This window comes from Hippocampus bargibanti, linkage group LG22 (assembly GCF_051943395.1).
Source record: "Hippocampus bargibanti isolate YZ-2025 linkage group LG22, ASM5194339v1, whole genome shotgun sequence".
Classification (NCBI taxonomy): Eukaryota; Metazoa; Chordata; class Actinopteri; order Syngnathiformes; family Syngnathidae; genus Hippocampus; species Hippocampus bargibanti.
In genome coordinates, this window is record NC_142755.1 from 427374 (window position 1) to 445604 (window position 18231).

At 45.5% G+C, this 18231-nt stretch overlaps 2 protein-coding genes and 1 long non-coding RNA gene across 8 annotated transcripts in view; 1 reads left to right on the forward strand and 2 right to left on the reverse strand.

Annotated features, from left to right (window-relative positions):
- Nucleotides 1-129: 129 nt before the first annotated feature.
- apex1 (apurinic/apyrimidinic endodeoxyribonuclease 1) lies at nt 130-2346 on the forward strand. 2 transcript variants are annotated; one of them, XM_088989118.1, is made up of 5 exons: nt 130-402; nt 1081-1213; nt 1273-1439; nt 1554-1746; nt 1824-2346. In XM_088989118.1, the coding sequence occupies exons 1-5, from the start codon at nt 334-336 to the stop codon at nt 2336-2338; spliced, it is 1077 nt and encodes a 358-aa protein (XP_088845244.1). In that variant the 5' UTR covers nt 130-333; the 3' UTR covers nt 2339-2346. The 2 variants fall into 2 exon arrangements, with proteins under 2 accessions (XP_088845244.1, XP_088845245.1); XM_088989119.1 differs by having other exon boundaries at nt 180-322.
- Nucleotides 2347-3702: 1356 nt separating this feature from the next.
- The window catches only part of LOC148881459 (uncharacterized), a 61654-nt gene continuing 47125 nt past the window's right edge, over nt 3703-18231 (reverse strand). For 3 of the 5 annotated variants that reach the window (XR_016113724.1, XR_016113722.1, XR_016113725.1), the window contains 11 exons: nt 7848-8077; nt 6672-6816; nt 6345-6491; nt 5374-6163; nt 5189-5280; nt 4693-4899; nt 4519-4617; nt 4342-4431; nt 4173-4247; nt 3925-4042; nt 3703-3841 (listed from right to left, as the gene is read on the reverse strand). This is a non-coding gene — a long non-coding RNA (uncharacterized LOC148881459). Of the gene's footprint in view, nt 3842-3924; nt 4043-4172; nt 4248-4341; nt 4432-4518; nt 4618-4692; nt 4900-5188; nt 5281-5373; nt 6164-6344; nt 6492-6671; nt 6817-7847; nt 8078-8161; nt 8285-18231 lie in introns of those variants that run through there. The other 2 variants (XR_016113726.1, XR_016113723.1) reach the window with 2 other exon arrangements.
- LOC148881460 (amphoterin-induced protein 2-like) lies at nt 13938-18099 on the reverse strand. Its single transcript, XM_088989100.1, has 2 exons — nt 17319-18099; nt 13938-16796 (listed from the first exon to the last, which is right to left on the reverse strand). The coding sequence occupies exon 2, from the start codon at nt 16701-16703 to the stop codon at nt 15213-15215; it is 1491 nt and encodes a 496-aa protein (XP_088845226.1). The 5' UTR covers nt 16704-16796; nt 17319-18099; the 3' UTR covers nt 13938-15212.

The following is an 18231-nucleotide window of genomic DNA, read 5'->3' on the forward strand; positions in this document are numbered from 1 at the left end:
CATGTGGGATCCTACGTAGTTTAAAACAGGCATTGAGGAGTTTGTGAGAACGACTCTCTTTTTCGGTATTGCGCATGCGCAACATTCTTAAATAAAGTGATATGAAAATATGCCAACAGAAACGACTGTTATTAATCACTCTCTTAAGCATAACATATTCGCTCATTATATATTTTTGAACGGTAGTCGTGTTTTTTCTTAACGTTTTAATAACCATATGACTATTGCATTATCCGCCTCAGCAGTTGCTGTCGTCTCGCATCGGCATTAGGGAAGCGACTGACTGTTGTGTGGTCGACTTTGCATCTTGCTGAAAGCGCGAGTGAGATTTGCATGCTGTCAAAATCTGTTTTTGTTTGCCGTCGACCGCGAGAATACTTAAACTTGCAGCATACGATCTCGGTGAGCGCCAATGAAAGCTAAATTTGCGGGCAAAAAGTCTCGACGGCTTCTATAGAGGAGGCCTCCAGTCGCTCTCTTTGTTTCAATGAAATGCTAACGTTAGCATCACGCATTGGGTTGGGCTCGCTAACGTAATAATTCAATGATGACCAGTTGCGATTATGTTTACATTGTTAAATTTAGCAACACGCTTTCCTGGAGTATTTGACTTAATTATCCCTCTGATTTAGACAGAAGTTATGCATTTATCGTCACCCCCCCCCATAACTATTACACCTGCAACTAAGGTTCAACTACTACTGGTGCAAAATGGTGATCGCATTCAGTTTTGGAGTTGTAGTTCAAAATATCGTTGCTGTAATTTGCACTAGACTGAGGAATCGTTTGGAATATTATGTATTTTACTTTCCAGAGCATTGGCAATAGCATATATTAAGTGATAACGAACTGCTATCATGTCACATTTCCAAACATTCTATTTTGCAATCTCTTTTTTTGCACAGGAAAAAAAGAGAACAAATAATAACGCAATGGCTATAATATAATCTAATCTAATCTTGTGGCCGTGGAAAGAATAAACAGAAACAACTCTGAGAAACATTGCAGTTCTGGTAACGGGTGTGAAAAATGTGCCTTTTCTTTCGTTGAACGTGACTTTTTCTGCGCCCCCTTTGCCAGCGACTCTTGGTGTGGCGCTTGCGCGTTCCTCGCCTCTCAAGCGTATTTTGCGCCCTTCGAACAAGCTCAAGCATGAAACGCGGAAAGAAAGCAGAGGAAGCCACCGCCGAAGGGGACAGTGAAACCAAGTCGGGTGAGTTAGCGGCTGCTCAAATCGGTTGCGGTCATTGACACGCCGCCATTCATTTCCAGAAAGCGCAAAGAAGAAAGCCAAGAAAACCAAAGAGCCAGAAGCCCCCATTTTGTATGAAGACCCGCCTGACAAAACAACCAGCAAAGATGGACGCCAGGCTAATATGAAGATCACTTCCTGGAACGTGGACGGGCTGAGGGCTTGGGTGAAGAAGAACGGCTTGGATGTGAGTTCCGACCCCCCCCACCCCCCCACCCCAAGAAAAAAAAAAAAAAAAACCAACAGTTTTCCCCCAAACGGCTCTGATGGTGGTGGTCTTGATGTCCCGCGTCCCCCCCAGTGGGTGCGCGAGGAGAACCCGGACATCCTGTGCCTGCAGGAGACCAAGTGCGCGGAGAAAGACCTCCCCGCCGACATCACCTCCATGCCCGAGTACCCGCACAAGTACTGGTGCGCGTCGGACGACAAGGGGGGCTACGGCGGCGTGGCCATGCTGTGCAAAACCGAGCCCGCCAAGGTCACCTACGGCATCGGTGAGTCAACGATGGCGCGCACCGCACCCTTCAGGACAGTTGCCCAACGTGTCTGTCTTGTTTGTTGGATCGCCAAGGCAAAGAGGAGCACGACAAGGAAGGCCGCGTGATCACGGCCGAGTTCGCCACCTTCTACCTGGTGACGGCGTACGTCCCCAACGCCGGGCGAGGCCTGGCGCGCTTAGACTACCGCAAAACCTGGGACCAAGATTTCCGTTCCTACTTGAGCGAGCTGGACGTGCACAAGCCCCTGGTGCTGTGCGGCGATCTCAACGTGGCCCACCGGGAGATCGACTTAAAGAACCCAAAGGGGAACAAAAAGAACGCCGGCTTCACCCCCGAAGAACGCGAGGGCTTCGGCCGGCTTCTGGACGCCGGCTTCGTGGATAGTTTTCGCCAGCTGTACCCCGAGCAGGCCAACGCGTACACCTTCTGGACGTACATGATGAATTCCAGGTCCAAGAACGTGGGGTGGCGGCTGGATTATTTTGTGCTGTCGTCGTCCCTGGTGGCCGCTTTGTGCGACAGCAAGATTCGCAACCGGGCCACGGGGAGCGACCATTGCCCCATCACGCTGCACGTGGCCGTCTAGTCTCGTTTTCACGACAAAGTCGCAAAGATTTGGCCACCGACGCGCTCCAGAGCGGTCAACGAGTTCAAAGCCTCCGGTCAAAATGTTTTGTATTTTCCTTGGCGGCGCACAAATAAAAGGCTGATTTCTCCAGAAAACCTCTGCTCATTCTTACACGGTAAAACTTGTCAAGATGGCATCATGGACATTTCAGGATCAAGCAAAAAACGCAGCGTACATTGATAAGCTGAACTTCATTTGTGCCAAATCTTATCGAGTACGTGAAAATATTCGCAGCGCTTCACTCTCGCCGCATTTGACAATTTTACAGCCTTAATCCAAAATGCATGACATCAATAAAACTGCCACATGGGAGATATTTATGCATTCCATTTTTTAAATATATATTTGGATGTATATTTTTGCAAATAAAATTATGCAAAAAATATCTATACATTAGCAGTTTAAAAAAAAACACAGTATATATATATATTTGCAAAAATGAATAATGCAAAAACTATCTACATTTCGGATGATTTACATATATATGATATATATATTGCTAACAATATCCATACAGTATAGCATTTATATATTTCTATTTATTTATATGTCATTTTTTCACTCTAAAAAATGCCATAAATCCAAGATTGTGAAAAAAAACTATGTTTGATAAATCTGACGAATTTTGGTGTATACGTTCTCTATGCGAGTAATTTGCCTGATCAATATTAAGATGAATTTCCTCCTATTATTAATAATAATGCATTTTATTTCGGGCAAAGCTCTCAAGGACACTTTACAGTCACAGACAATCAATCAAATACAATCACAAATAGAAACGAGATAGAGCTACAGAGAAAATGCAGCTGAAAGCTCTGTCCCCCATCAAGCCGAGACGGGCTGGGGGGGCACACAGAGGTGGTTTTATTGTTATCGTGACTGTAAAATGTCCACGAGATTTGAATGAAATTAAAAGAATTCTTCTTGAATTTTGCCGACCCGGACAATGTGACGGAGTGTGCGTGGACTCGCACTTACGTGGTCAGGCGAGGTCCGCCGATGCATTTTGAGGTTGTAGGGCTGCTTGAAAGCTTTGGCGCAGCGGTCGTCGGCGTGCCTCTTCAGGCGGCTGGCGCTGAAGAAGCGCTTGTCGCCCGAGTGGTAGCGCAGGCGGACGGTCAGGTAGCAGGACCGCGTGAAGCGCTTGCCGCGCCGCGGGCAGCCGAAGGGCTCGAGGCCCGTGTGGAAGCGCCGGTGCTTGAGGAGCTCGCCGTGCGAGAAGAAGCGCTTGCCGCAGTCGGCGCACGGGAAAGGCCGCTGGCCCGAGTGCGTCAGCCGGTGGCGGCTCAGCGCGGCCTTGTACACGAAGCTCTCGCGGCACTGCGGGCAGGCGTAGACGTCACGGCGCTCGTGCGTGCGTCTTCATGTTGCGCTCCCGCGCAGAAGGAGCTTTTGCCATTGGGCAAGCACGAGAAGCAGAAAGCGAGGCCAGGATGTTGTGTCGCACGCTCGAAGCTGGAACTACATAAAAATGTAAAAAAAGTACACGAGTTGTTTCAGAGCTGCAGAATAATCATGGACATTTCGGAAGAATGATACAACACCGTGTCGCTTTAAGCGTTTAAGGTCCTTGCGGTGCTGGAGTAACATTTTGAGGTCATTCGTTCCAGTGAGCGAATGCACACGCTCATCCGAAATTGAAGCTCCGAGCCAGCATACAGTCTGCAATCCAGAGATGATACAAAATAGATGATACATACATTGTGCAACTCAGATACATCTTGATTTTTGTCATATTTTTGGACAGGATTTTTTTCATAAGCAATAACAAGATTATAAAATTGTTCCTCACCTCTTTGAGATCAGGAACAGGTAAGACCTCAACTAGGCGACACAGGAACTCCCAAAATCCTGGTCATTCTCTGGTCTGTATTGTGAAGGGAAGACTTCCTTTTCGTCGAAATTCAATTGTTTGACTGTATTTGGACTATTGATTAAAAATGATATTGATGATGTCTTACCGCAAAGAAATGGCATCTCTCTTCGGGATCCTTGAGCAGAACCTGAATTAATTCCTGAAAGCAAATTGTGGCTTCCCCTTCTTGGTTGACCTGCAATGTAAGAATGCGTAGCATTTTTCGACTGTCGGCCAAATTAAAAGACGGACGCAGAAAGTGGAATGAAAAGGGCACACTCACATCGACTGCCAAGATATTTGGTGGTTTCATCTTTGTCAGGAGAGACGAGATGATGTCACATTCCTGCAGTGGTTCACTTTGGCATAATTCCAGAATATACTGAAAAGAGAGAAATACACGTCGACACTTATGTTGTATGACTAGTTACTTTCCCCTCGGTTGTCCAGTATTCACCCCGGCTCTGAAAGCCAGGTTGAGTTGAATCCATTGCTTGTACGCAAGCAGTTCCGGGACGATCTCCACAGCCAAGGAGACAAAGTCGGTCGGCTATTTCCCAGTAGCTCATGGCTTGTTGTTTGTTGACGGTCCGCCACAAGGATGCTGACAAGAGATGCAGAGGTGGCACAAGCAGGCGGAGTGACACCAGATGGAATGAATTACCTGCGAAAAGATTTGACACACAAGTTACAATACATCACGCAGTGGTCCTTTAACGTCATTTAATTTTGAAAACAACGGTTGGAAGAATGGATATATTTTGATCGTCGCACAATATTTATAGGTAGAAAGCTCTGTCGAAAAGATTCGAGATATGTCAGGGAACAATTACGTTTTAAAAAGTTGCCGATTATTTGATAAAAATATTTATAATTTCTGTGCCGGTGCAAGATGACAACCCCAAAGTCCCAGCCCTGGTTTACATGTATTGATTCACGACTGACATACAAACCTTGAGAATTGGTTGAATAAAGACAAGACTCCATTTTCTTGACGAAAAGTTGCTGATAGCTACCGTTAGCCTTTTAGCTAGCCATTCGAACACTGCAATGACAAATGGTTCGTTGACCGCAAACCCGGTAAGACTATTTATTAAACCGCGTTCAACTTAGAGAAAAAACATAAAATGACAATCACCCGGCTTAAAATCAGCATGTTTTAGACAGTGACAATCATTGATAGACTCGTTTGTTTGGCATCGTCGCTCTTCTTTGGTCGAAGAAAGACTGTCAACACTCGACGTTTTTTGCACTACCGCCGACCGCTGGCGATCCTTGGTACTACACACACAAACTCCGAATGCATCAATACTGTACACAAAAACAATTTCAACAAATAAGTACATTTATACATACTTGCACGATTGAAGAGATTTAGCAATAGTGGCCAGTGTCTGAATAACAATTCAGTATTTTTTATGGTCGTTGGGAAGCAAATTCCACAAAGCAAAAGGCAATAGTGAAATACGTAGTGTTCAGTTAAAAATTAAATACATCAAAAATAGTCCTAATTGTGAACAATGTACTTATTTTATGATGCAACATATCTGATTGAAGCCATTGAACGTATTGTGTGACCAACGACTCCACCTATCTGACACTGAAAAAGATTCTTAGTAATGTTAACACGTTACTTTGATTTTACTCAGAAACAGCTCATTGTACTTTGCTGACATGTAAGTATTTGTGAAGTACTTTGTCCAACAATTTCAAGAAGAGTCCGGGATAAACTGGCTATTCATCATCTTCGAGGCGATTCAATTTACATTTTCAGGACTGAACTAGATCCCAAGGTATTGATGGTCCCAAGAGATAGTTTTTGACCGTTGCAGTCGTACAGCATCCGTCTATCGATTGAAATGATAAACAGTGATCACAAGGCTTATAAGAAGCCTGTTTGGAGACTTCTCGCTGGCAGGATGATGGATCTTGAAGGAAAAAGAGAAATACTATTTCACCTTCGGCATGAACGATAATAAGGGTCTGATCAAAACATGTAGATATAAGCAGTTACACAATACACATTTCTTTTCAGCAGCTTCAAGCAATTAACGTGATGACGTGAACGCATTGTAAGAGGCGTACGGTGCGCCTTGATTAAACACTGACCAATCTGGAGTTTCTGCAAAGTCTGCGAGCGCTCCGCAGCCTTTCTGGCTTTGTTGTCCAACGTCAGACATCGCCACATGACAAGGAGAGCCAAACACAGCTGGAGCAAAAACGTCAACGCGCCCAGCGTGATGATCACGCTATTTTCTGTCCGGGGAGAAAAACACAAGACAAATTATTATATGTACGTATACAAATATATATATATATATATGTCTAAAAATGCCAAGGCTTTTTTAAAATACTTGTGTTCTTCGGACCATATTAAACATTCCCAATCAAATGGATGAATGTGCTGTGCGCATAATGAAGATAATGAAGACCGACCATACGATGACATTTGCGATAGCGACTCCCAGGGGGAAACGACGAGGTCCGAGAAGCCCCGAGTGGAATTCCGCTTCTGGATAAGCTCCATTGGCCGGGCTTGTCACAGAGCAGCAGTGAGATTGGCAGATGGAACGCTGAAGACCTTTAAAAGTCACCGCGTCAGTCCAATGAAGGTCACAGTTTAAGGATGACATGATTGATGAGGATTGATTGGTGTTTTGATAACATCCCAAAATTGGATTTAGGCAGTTTCACAATGATGATACATTGAGGAGGTGATGATATCAATCAACCTTTGTCAATCCAATTAAATAAAAACGCCCGAATGAAGAGGCTACAGGGGGGATTTATTGCGAGGGAATTATTTAATTTGTTAGTTTGACTTTATTATCTAAGTGAACTATTTTTTAGATACGTGCCAGAAAATGCATACTAAAAACAATATAAATATGTACGTTTTTTGGGGTGGGGATGGGCGGTAATTTGATAAAATCCAACACCGGGAACAGAAATCTAGAAAGGCAATTAAAAATAAAAATAAAATCGAGAAGAACAGGCTGAATAAGTGGACGATAGATACTGTAATATGACGTAGATTAATCAACACGGCCTTATAGCACCCTCTTGTGGTGGAATACGAAAATTACACGTGAAATGACAGTACAGTACACATTTCATCCATAAATCGCTCTCTGGATCAAACTATGAAATAAATAAACATGTAATTTATCATTTGGAAAATACAGTCATCATAAAAATACTTTTAAAAGTATGTCAGTGGAGAATTTCTGCTTAACTTAATTTCTTTTGTCATAATGATTCACGAATGAATGTGACAGAAACCACACAAACCTTAAACAGGAATTTCATGACTATAAAAATAGGACGACAGTGATTTTGGCCTATTTGAACACACACTTCTAAAGTTTGCCGGTCAAACTCCAATGCCCTTAGGCACTTTTGGACTGAGATAATACCTGTACACGGCCAGGGTTCACATACAATCACAGATACGTACTTACAAGTACACGATTATCTTAAAACACATGAAGTTAAAACAAGACAAGGAAAATAATTATTTTAACACCTGTACACACACACACACACGCGCGCACGGTCCACTTTCTTCACATGCATTACCAATAGTAATTCCCCCCTTCCAATGTTACTAACCTTGCTAAAAGATTGGAAGAAGTTGCAGTGTCTTTTTCCCCCCTCCGTCCAAGCGTTTGCAGTTTGGAGTTTAACCTCAGCAGAGAAGCACCAGAGAATCAGCCTCATTAAAAGCTCCGCTCAAGTTTGTTGTTCCTTTTGGCTCCTCATGAGGTCCATGCTTTTCTTCTTTTATCTCGGGAGGGGACAACCGTGCTCTCGCATTCAGTCGGGAACTCGGGTCACACTGACTTGAAATGAATGAAAAAAATAGTACACTTAGACAACAACAAAAAAGGTCGAGTTAGTGGCAATGAGTAAACTATCCAGCGGACCTTGTGCGGTTTTCACTCAGGATGGGCCGGAAGCAACGTACGAGCGTCATTACGCTTTGTAAACATCCATACTTTTAACACATCGGGGATTTTTTTTAGACGTGAGTCAAAAGCACGCTTATTCGTGGAATATATCAATAATTGAAGTTTCCAAAGTAACCCGAAGCCACTCAAAAAGTAATAAGCTGTGCTGACCGGCAGAGGGCGATAGAGTGCTTTGTAGCCAAAGTCCAATGAAGAAGCAGGCGCACGTTACATTTACAAAAGTACATGTATTTGTTTATATACTTATTTATTCTTTTATGTATTTATATGTTATTTATGTATTCTTTTATCTCTTTATGTAATTGTTCTTATTTGTATTTTTAATTTAAACATATATTTACATATGTGTTTATGTCTGTATTTAAGAAGGAATGTTTTTTTTTTTTTTAGCCAGGCTAAAGTCATGCGTGTTTTTCGGGAGGACGGCGGTTGGTGTGTGTCCTCCAGCGAGGATTACTCTTCCACGTGGTGCTTCGGCCTTCACGCAAATTCCATTTTGATTATTAAAAGCAGAGAGGACAGAGGAGGCAAACTGTTTTGTTTCCCATTAAGGCGACCCCTTCTCCCACTAAGAAGATTATGCCTGACACACGCGCGGGATTTACATAAGGCATGTCAGGGAAGGGAGGCGGGGGGGTAATAGCTGACATTTCGGCAATATCCTCCATTTTGGCAGATTGAGCAATCAAAGTGGAGGAGAAGCCAGGCGCTAAAAGTTGACGGCCGTAAACTGACAACAGGCTTCGCTTTCTCCCGCTGTGTGAAAAGCGAGACCTGTAGAACTTGAAATAAGCCCCCCCCCCCCCCCCCGCCATCGATTTCAGAGGTGGGCTTCTAATTATGCGCTGGTAAATTAGCAGTCACGGCAAGCCATTGCGTGAACACATCATCAGTATCTTTCCATTCAATATCTCAAGGGCAAACGCAATCATTGACGCACGCTTGGATGCCACGCAACATTTCCTTGTTTATGTTCCACAGCTACCCAAAAAAAACATTTTGCTTTCCAAATCTCACAACCCGAAACAACCTTGAGCTACAGTAGTGCAGTAGCACTAAGTGCTCATCCAAAACAAGCCAGATTTTCATTCGGAAAAGGGTTGGTTCATCTTGTCTGTCAACAGCCCATCATGGGTTGAATCACCCCGACCCGCGTTCTCACCCGAAAAACAAGCATACGAGCAGACGACTTTTCATGCAGCGTCTGAAAAGCCTCTTTTAAGTCAACGTAGTCGCTGACTGACAACAAGCACTTGGAAACATCTTCATCTGTTATTAGACAGCGAGGTGTTACATCCTGGACCAGATCTTCAAATGCCACAAATGATAAATTGCATTTTTTTTTTTTTAATCTGAAATTGCCTGTTTATGCGTGCCGAGATACAGTTTTTTCATGTATTTCTATTTTCCCCGAGAGTGAATTACTTCCTTTCTTTCACAACGCATTCACGGTGAATTGGCACACGCACTCTTAAGTCAAGATGAAAGGTCATGTTTTTCAGTACAGAGGAAAAAGAAACAATAATTGCATTTCGGTCCAAACGGTGGAACAAGGGGCAGGCAGAAGCGGAGTAAAACGTCCTTATCTGTGTATGTTCAGCAGCTGGGCGGCGGCTATTATGATTTCAATTTGTATGCACGCACACGTGGCGACGATGCAGCGAGCTACTCAAGTGCGCCCTGATTGTGAGCCGGCAGCTTCGGCAAAATGACCGGATGGCGACGTTTTCAAATGAGCCTTTCCATGACACGGGACGGCGTTACATTTTGTGGGGGGGGGACCAGAAATCAGACCACGATCACCCACTTTTGACCACCTTATGCCTTTGAATAATTGGACCTTGATTTCAGACTTCTTTCTGCTTAAAAGAATTAAAAAAAAAGACTTTTTAGTTGGTAAGCTATCCACTGTCGCTGTCCCTGAAAATATTTGAGATCTATTCTCCAACGCACAATAACAGAAGTTAATGAACAAGGCAACAAAAAGAAAGAAAAGGTACAGAGGTACATCCACAAGTGATTAGCATGCATTGGACGCGATGGAAATGCAAAGCTGATTCAAAAGGCAAAGCACTGTTGATGTTGTTCCTGGAACAGCACGAGCGCAGCGACTCGCTGGCGCGCCGCGTCGCCATCGCTTTTAATGAGGGACGCTCAGTTGACAAAGACAAGACAAAGTGTCCATCGAACAAGAGAATAAGAATGGAATATGAAAATGAGTCTCCATTTGTCTTCATGCGGTTGGATAGCAACCGGGCGATCATGTGATCAATATCATCCAATACAAACTAAATCTAATTTAATTCAATGGATCAGTGTCTCTAAATGTATGACTGGGGGTGTACTCCTAAGGAATGAAAACGGTTTGACGGACACTTGGTCCCACGACATTCATCCAAGGTTTAGCGCCGGTTGTGGTCTTTGGATTTTTTACGGCCTATTTGCTGAATTGGGAAAAAAACAACAAAAATGCAGTGGAACAAAAAAAGTTTATATATACATATCTAGACATCTAGCTAGCTAGCCGTCTAGCTAGCTAGCCATCTATCTATATAGCTAACCAGCTATCTATCTAGCTACCCAGCCATCTAGCTGGCCATCTATCCAGCTAGCCATCTATCCATATATCCATCTAGCTATGTATCCAGCTATCTGTATATCTAGCTAGCTATCTAGCAAGCCAGCTAGCTTTTTATCTATCTATACACACACACACACACACACACACACAGAGACTCTTGAAGTCAGTGTGAGTGAGTTTGCTTCCCCACCGAGGCGGCCTGATTACATTTGTTCAGCACGGACTTGTTTGGTCTGGATCCAGTCGAGGAACATGAAAAGAAACGACTCCTTGTCCTTCATCTCCTTTCACAAGCGATCGCGATCTGTTTGTCGCCAAAGAACGTGTACATTTCATATAAGATGGATGGGGGGGGGTGGCGAGGGATCCTGATTGCTTTGGCAATTTCACAGACGATGCACTTGCGATGACCCCCCTGCGCGCGCTGCCCGCAATAAAGCCATTCTCGGGTTGCTTTTCTAATGAAGTGCAGTCTCGGCGCCAATGTTCCCTTTTGTGCCTTTTTCGAGTCTGTAACCAGATTGAAAACGTTCCCAAATGTGCGACGCGTCATTGTCATCTGGGGTTAGACGGCAAAGCCTTGCAATTACGAGACGGCGGGAGAAGCCTGCCGCACGGCGCGCCTCGGCGTTTCCAAGGGAGCGACTGAAAAGGAAAAGGAAGCTGCGCAGAGTTGCCAGATGAGCTTCGCGCGGGTGATAGACGGCACACAAACTCACTTCACTTCACCGTTGGTGGCACAATTTGCTGGCGCGAAACTGCGCATCTTTTTTTCCATGCCGAAAGGATTATCTGTATTCATAGTCCACTGAGCAAAATTAATTTCCGAGCGTTCAATTTATTCGTTGGTCTCATGCAATATTTGTCATTTGTTTTGGGAGTTTTCTCGGATGAATATAACGAGTCGCGGATCTTCCAAGATGACGCGTAGCGCACACTCAGCCCCGTTTTATGAGTTTCAAACGACACGGGAGACTCTGCGCGTCTGCTTTGATTGGATTCATCTGCAGCATTTCATGCAGTGGATCATCGCGCGTTCTGTAGGCTCGTTTGCAGCACCTGGTGGGCATTGCCGGTAAGGCACTTGAGCGGTTTAGGTCCTATTTATTAGATAAGATTATCATAATAATCATAATGTTAGCCTCGGATGCTATGTTTCGCAAAGTGCCCAACAGTCACGTGGTGTTCCCCAAGGCTCAATTTCAGAGCCTCTACTGTTTTCACGATCTCACTGCTCCTGTATTGTACTTGACTTCAGAGTCGGCCAATCCTCCGACATGGAAAAAAGGGAACTGCTGCCCCCTGGCGGAAAGGAAAAAAAAAACACTGCCAGAGGTCTGGCCAGTGCTTTATTGACACCCCAGCGAGAAAAACCAAAACTCAAACAAATTCAAGAACGACGCTCTACGTCCTATTTTCAATTCCCGAATAAATATGAATGGAAGCGAATGAGATAAGAGTCTCCAGCTGAGTCAGAACGCCGTCACTTGTCTCTTGACTGGTACTCGTCAAAGGGAGGACATCACTCCTAACCCGGCGACCCGTCATTGGCTCCCAAAACATCTTTGAGTTCTTTTTAAGATACGATTATTTGTCTTACCTAACCTAAACACTAGACCGGACACCATTAGAGGTACCAAGAACTAAGCGCAGGCTCAGACAAGATTGAGCCTTTTTGTTGTTGGACATGTGCAAACGGCTCATGCTTCAATTTGCACGTGGACGCGCCAAAGAGCGGAATACACGAGGTTTGCGCAGACAACGCCAATTTCCATCACAGGCTATTAATTTTTGATGCGTGTTTGACAAGCTTTCATTCATTTGTCCAGCACGTGAGCTGTCGCTAAAGGGGGTGAGGGGTGGCTGCGGGGGAGGGGGGTGATCACTCCGTGCGGGGTTGACGAGTGCGGAATACTAACAGGAATCACAGAAAAGCGTTTTTGTTTTTTTTTTTTCTTAACAAGCAGCACGTCTGCATGGCGCCACACTTAACGCTCGTGAAAAAACAAAATTAAAAAAAAGCTCGTATATAATCCTTTGACTCTTCTGGGGAGACTTTTGGAACAAGGTGAGCGGACCATAAAAGATTACAAGGCATCTTTATTAAACAATGGCAAATTTGTCAAATGAGGCCGTTCGACTGAACGCTTTCGCATTAACGATGCTATTTCCGCAACACGGCTCCCACTTTCATTACAATTTCTTCAACGTTTGACTCATGAGCCGTCGGGAAATTATTACATTTTTCACTCGGCGCCCAGAAGATGAATGTGTTTGGGTGGATATTGATCAAAGCGTTATTCATTGAAGCTAAGCGGAGTGGTCAAAGTGAGCCTTCACGTGCTATAATGTGTAAAATTGAATTTTTAAGCTTTCGAACCTGTCATAAGTAAAAAAAAAAAAAAATGGCAAATGATGTTTTCCTAATTGAAAATGAAGGGAAAAATCCACTAATTCAACTTTGCTAATTGTAATGTCTATTTTCTCTACGAGGATAAAGAATGCATGCCTGTGAAAATGGTTCAATTGTGCAACGGTGCACCGGAGTCGAAGGTGCAGGGCCATCTTTTCTATATCACATAAATATCTCACTTTTGCGACAGATATGATACGTATGGATGTGTTCATTTGTTGAAATTCAAACTAGAGGATAGAATTCAGTCTTCACTGACAATGTGGCATGCGCAATCCACAAATGATGACGGGACGTCAACATGGTAAGATGTGAAAACCACTTTGTCCCTCGGAGCCGTATTTCAAGCTTGTCCCGGTGGGAACCATCAGCAACAACAGACAATCGGCCACCACAGCCCCTCCGCTGTCACTTCTGAAAGCACCACACACTTTTGGGGGAAAAAAGGCTCCTTATGTACTCACTGCCACTGAAATGATTGTACAATCATGTCAAGTGTTGAAAATAAAAATCGGCTTGGGGGTTTCACTTTTTCACCAGCAAATTGAAAAGGCCATAAGAGGATTTTTTGGGGGGAAGAGGGGGGCGGGCTATTTGCTGACTCACTAAGAGGTTATTTGCCATGCTTTTTAAATCCTCCTGATGTAATCCCGCTTTTCATTTCATCACCCAAACGGACGCGATGCCTAAAATGATGACTTCCTTGGAGGTAAAAACAAACACGTAGCCTCTAAAAGTCAACCTTTTTTCATGTATTTATTGTTATTTTTAAGAAAAGTGAAAGACACAAAAATGACAATGCATCCTAACAGCAAAAACTCAAGGATGGAATGGGATGCGGATAAGACACACGGAGACAGAAGCCAAGCTTCTTGGCACCTTGGAAACAACACCACAGAGCTAAAAATATCAAGACAAAGGGAGAATGGCGCTCACACCTTTGCTCATCGGGTCACACCAATATGGCCCCCCAATGACACTTTGCGCCACTGCTTTTCTTTTCTCGGGTCAACCCTTGCGACAGAGGCGTTGGCTTTGGAATGTCCGGGTCCATAAAGCCGGCGATGGATGAGCGAGCGAGGAGGGTGGGGGCCTTAAAAGCACTTTCTATTCTAAAGAGACACCGAGTGGAAATGTGTATCGGTCCTGCTGCGTCTGCCCACTTTTGACCTTCAACGCACAAGCTAAAAAAGCAAATGCTGAATAGAATGTTTCACTTTGGAAGCATCTGGTGGGTGAGGTGACGTTCCGAGACACACCGTGCATATAAAAAGTCCACAGACCTTGATCAAATTGCACTTTTTGTTGTTGCGTGTCTAATAAATCAAGGTGGGACGGGTTTGTGTCTTCATTAGCAAAAGCCAGTCGGACCTGGCGATGAGCTTCACCGGGGCGACGGGTTATTGACTCCAGTGTGACTGAAGAATCTATCGGGAACATTCCCAGATGGATTCTTCATATGAATATGCACTATTCCAAAGTACATTGGGGTGATATTTAAGGATGAATTTGATGACAAGCCAGAAGGAACAAACATATTTGGAATCATTTTCCTGATCAAGTGCACGGCGTTCCATCTGCAGCGACAAACATACAAACTGCATCTACGAACTGCGCGTCTACGAACACCAAGACAAGCTCCAGCGAGCATATTTTAATGGCTCCACAAGAACAAAATATCACAGGCAAGCTGCTATAAAGGGATAACCGACGTCCAGGCTAATGGTTAGCCCGAGCTCAGAACTGACGACAAGCGCATTTGATGACACCCACGTCACTCACCACTTCAAACAGGCAGAAAGTACACATTTCAAAGTCGAGTGGACAACAACGCTACCCGTGCTTTTCAATATCACCGTACAGTACAGCTAATAACTCCATTAATCGATGGGATTGCCGTTTGAAAACAGTTTGAGTCTTTCAGAGCCATCCTGACATTTGAACCAAGCGTCCATCATCTTTTCCGACCAGTGCATAATTTTCATCTGAGATGGAACGATGAGGTGGTTTGGTTATAGCACGAGGGTTGTGTCCGTGAGGGTCTCCCCGTCTGTTCTGCTCCCGTTTTTAAGAATTCCCTCCGTGTTGTCGTGACCCGTGTTGATCACCGGTGATTTGGCACCGGTGCTATCACAGTGCTCCGCATGAGGTTCCAAGAAGGCGACCCTTTTCCCATTGGATCGCCGCTGACCCGTCTCGACTTCCCTGGGGTCTGAACAGAGGACGATAGCTCGTCCCCCGCAACCTCCCGAGACGCCGCCTCGGTTTTCCCTGCATCGACACGGCGTCAAGTACAGGTAGAGGAGCACCAGTACGATGCTGACTACGCAGGAAGCCAAGGTGGTAAAAGCCGTGTTGAAATGCTCGCCTCCGCCTCGATGGGCCAAGCCACTGGTGGTGACGGAGCTCCCGTTTCCCACGACCACGTTAACTTCAGGAGAGGCGTCGGGGTTGTACCGGCGCCCGCGGGGCGCCACGCACACGTATGCTCCAGAATCCTCCATCAGCGCTCCTCTTATCTCCAAGGTACCATTAGGGAGGACTGCTTGGCGAGCGTTTGGATCGTGTACCGATAGATTCAGAACTGCCGCGGGGGTCACCCAGAACACATCCAGATCCTTTAGCGGCGAGGAAAAACCGGGACACGTCAACCACAACCATTGACCCGGATCCACTTGGTATCTTCCGGTCTCAGCGGACCACTCGTCGTCCAGGCTGCAATTCGGCTTTGGACCAACGCCGTCCCTACACGGGTAGTCATCTTTAAAGTCCAGCAGGGGACGGTACTGCTCCCACGTCCAGTATTGGAGCAGAGCCAGTAAAGCGCAGTCACACGTGAGAGGGTTTCCCTGCAAATAAATTCCATGGCGTCGACTCAGCCAAAGCAGCGTGTGGACGTGCACACTGGCGATCCCGTTGGACGAGACATCGAGAAAAGTCAGGTTGAGAGGGCCCCCTTCATCCCAAAGACCTGGAGGGAGTGAAGTCAACCTGTTCCCAGACAGGTAAAGTTTCACGAGGCTCCGTAGACCACCAAAGGAGTCCGGATCGATTCGACCAATCTGGTTCCCAAACAGCAGCAGCTCTCTTAGCTCCGTGAGGCCGGTAAAGATTGACGAATTGAGCGCAGATAGTTTGTTGGATGAGAGGTCCAAGTGGAGGAGACGAGGCGCCGCCGCAAAGGCGCCGGCCTCAATTTGGACGATGCGATTGCGGCCCAGGAGGAGAGCGGCGAGCCGGTGGAGCGGCCGCGTTATCCAATCAGCGGGAAGCGCCGTCAGGGAATTGTGGCTCAGGTCTAAGCGCGTGGCGTAGCCCGGCAGGTCAGGGGGCGGCGTGGACAGATCGCAGCCGCCGCAAGAGACGATGTCGCTGGCGCAAATGCAGCCGGGCGGGCACGGGAGGGCTCGGGGAAGGCAGCCGAGGCAAAGGCAGAGGAGCAGGGCTGCGGACGCTGGGCGGCTGCGGACGCTACCCCAGAGATGCGACGCGATGGGACGCATCCTGCTTTTACCCTGGCGGGGCTGAGTCTCAGCTTGCCGTCTGGCTTGGCTTACACATGTCGGCTTTTGGAGCGTGCGATGCTGGGAGCAGAGCTGAGGAAGAATCAAATACATTTGGAGGTCATCATTTCGACAAGACTTTTCGCTGTATTCATCATGTCTTCTCATTGTTTTCCAAAATGTGTTCAGTCATCGCTTTTGCACTAAATATATATTTTAAAAAGCGATATTGAATAGTTTGAGCATTACTAACCCAGACAAAAATAAATCAATATATAGGTCAATAAATAACCAAACAAATAAGGTGTATTTGGAATATTTCAGGTAAACAAAGCGTTTGGAATGACGTACTAGTTCCGATTTGCGAGGTAAACATCGTGAATCGTGTCGCTTTTATTGTCTCAGGATCATTTTCATAGACTTTCCATCAACTGGGTTTTGTTTTATTAACCTCAATCAGTGTTCAATATTTGTTATGGTGGTAATAAAGCCCCGTTGCGAGAAAACTCGGGCTGCAATGCTTTCCAAAACAGGCTCGAAAGGCAACCGCCAGATAAGGAAAAGTCAACATTGGGCTTGCAATGGAAAGAAAGAGCAAAAGCGCTGTCGGCTCACCTTGACACCCGGGCAGCTGCCGCTTGTCCAAACACTCGTCCTTCTTGTCCACGTTAGCTTCTGCGTGCACGCTCCCCGCCGCCCCCCTCGCACGGACCGCGTGCAATCCTCCTCGGTGGGTCGGTGTCACGGCGCGACTCGGCTCGCTCGTGCTGCGCGGCGTAACATCGCGCGACCTCTCAAAAGCAGAAACCCCCCCACCACCCTCGACCCCTCCGGGATGGGCGGCTTGTGTGTGCGAGCGAGGGACGCTGCCAATGAACTGTTCACCCGCAGGTGGACTTGCGTGACGCCGGTGGGAGGGGACAGAGGGCGGCGGGTCGACGGAAGCTAGCGCAGCACAACGCCGCACGCGAGCGGGAGGTGCAAAGGAAAAGATGCAATCGCACAATGCTAAAAGACTTCCCAAATTGTTTTTATGACAACTTTTTACAACAAGTATCCGTGTACTATGTCTCAGTGTGTCAGGGTTTTTCACCCTTTCAGGGTCACTACAGTGGCCGGTTTATCGTGTTATCATCAGGTTATAAGATGCATACACCTTGTGCTTTAAATTGGGATATTTTATTGTTTGATTAATGTGAATTTCACATGAAAGTTAAATACAATTGCCTAAATATTTTTTTGTGGGCAAATTGTGGGCAGTGGCCGTTTCTCGGACTCAATCATAAGTATAAACATTCCGCATGAACAACAGACTTTAAAAATATTTCAGTCAAGAAACCGAAAGTAGGCTTCCAAAAGTTCTAAAAGATGATTTGGTACTGTGAAATGGAGTTAAAAGTGTTCGAAAGGTGAGACTGTTATTTTATTACTGTGCAGCATAGCAGTTAAATGCTGCTTCACCGTGTTTGCTTTGAGCGCAAATCAATGCTACTAAAAAAATTGCATGAATGTTTTGGAAAAGTGCAAC

Bases quoted from the DNA above. Each gene is read 5' to 3' on its own strand.
- apex1 (XM_088989118.1), top strand. From the start codon at position 334: ATGCTGTCAAAATCTGTTTTTGTTTGCCGTCGACCGCGAGAATACTTA. The intron at 403-1,080 runs GTGAGCGCCAAT...CCCCTTTGCCAG, and splicing joins ACTTGCAGCATACGATCTCG to CGACTCTTGGTGTGGCGCTT. The intron at 1,747-1,823 runs GTGAGTCAACGA...TGGATCGCCAAG, and splicing joins CAAGGTCACCTACGGCATCG to GCAAAGAGGAGCACGACAAG.
- LOC148881460 (XM_088989100.1), bottom strand. From the start codon at position 16,703: ATGCGTCCCATCGCGTCGCATCTCTGGGGTAGCGTCCGCAGCCGCCCA.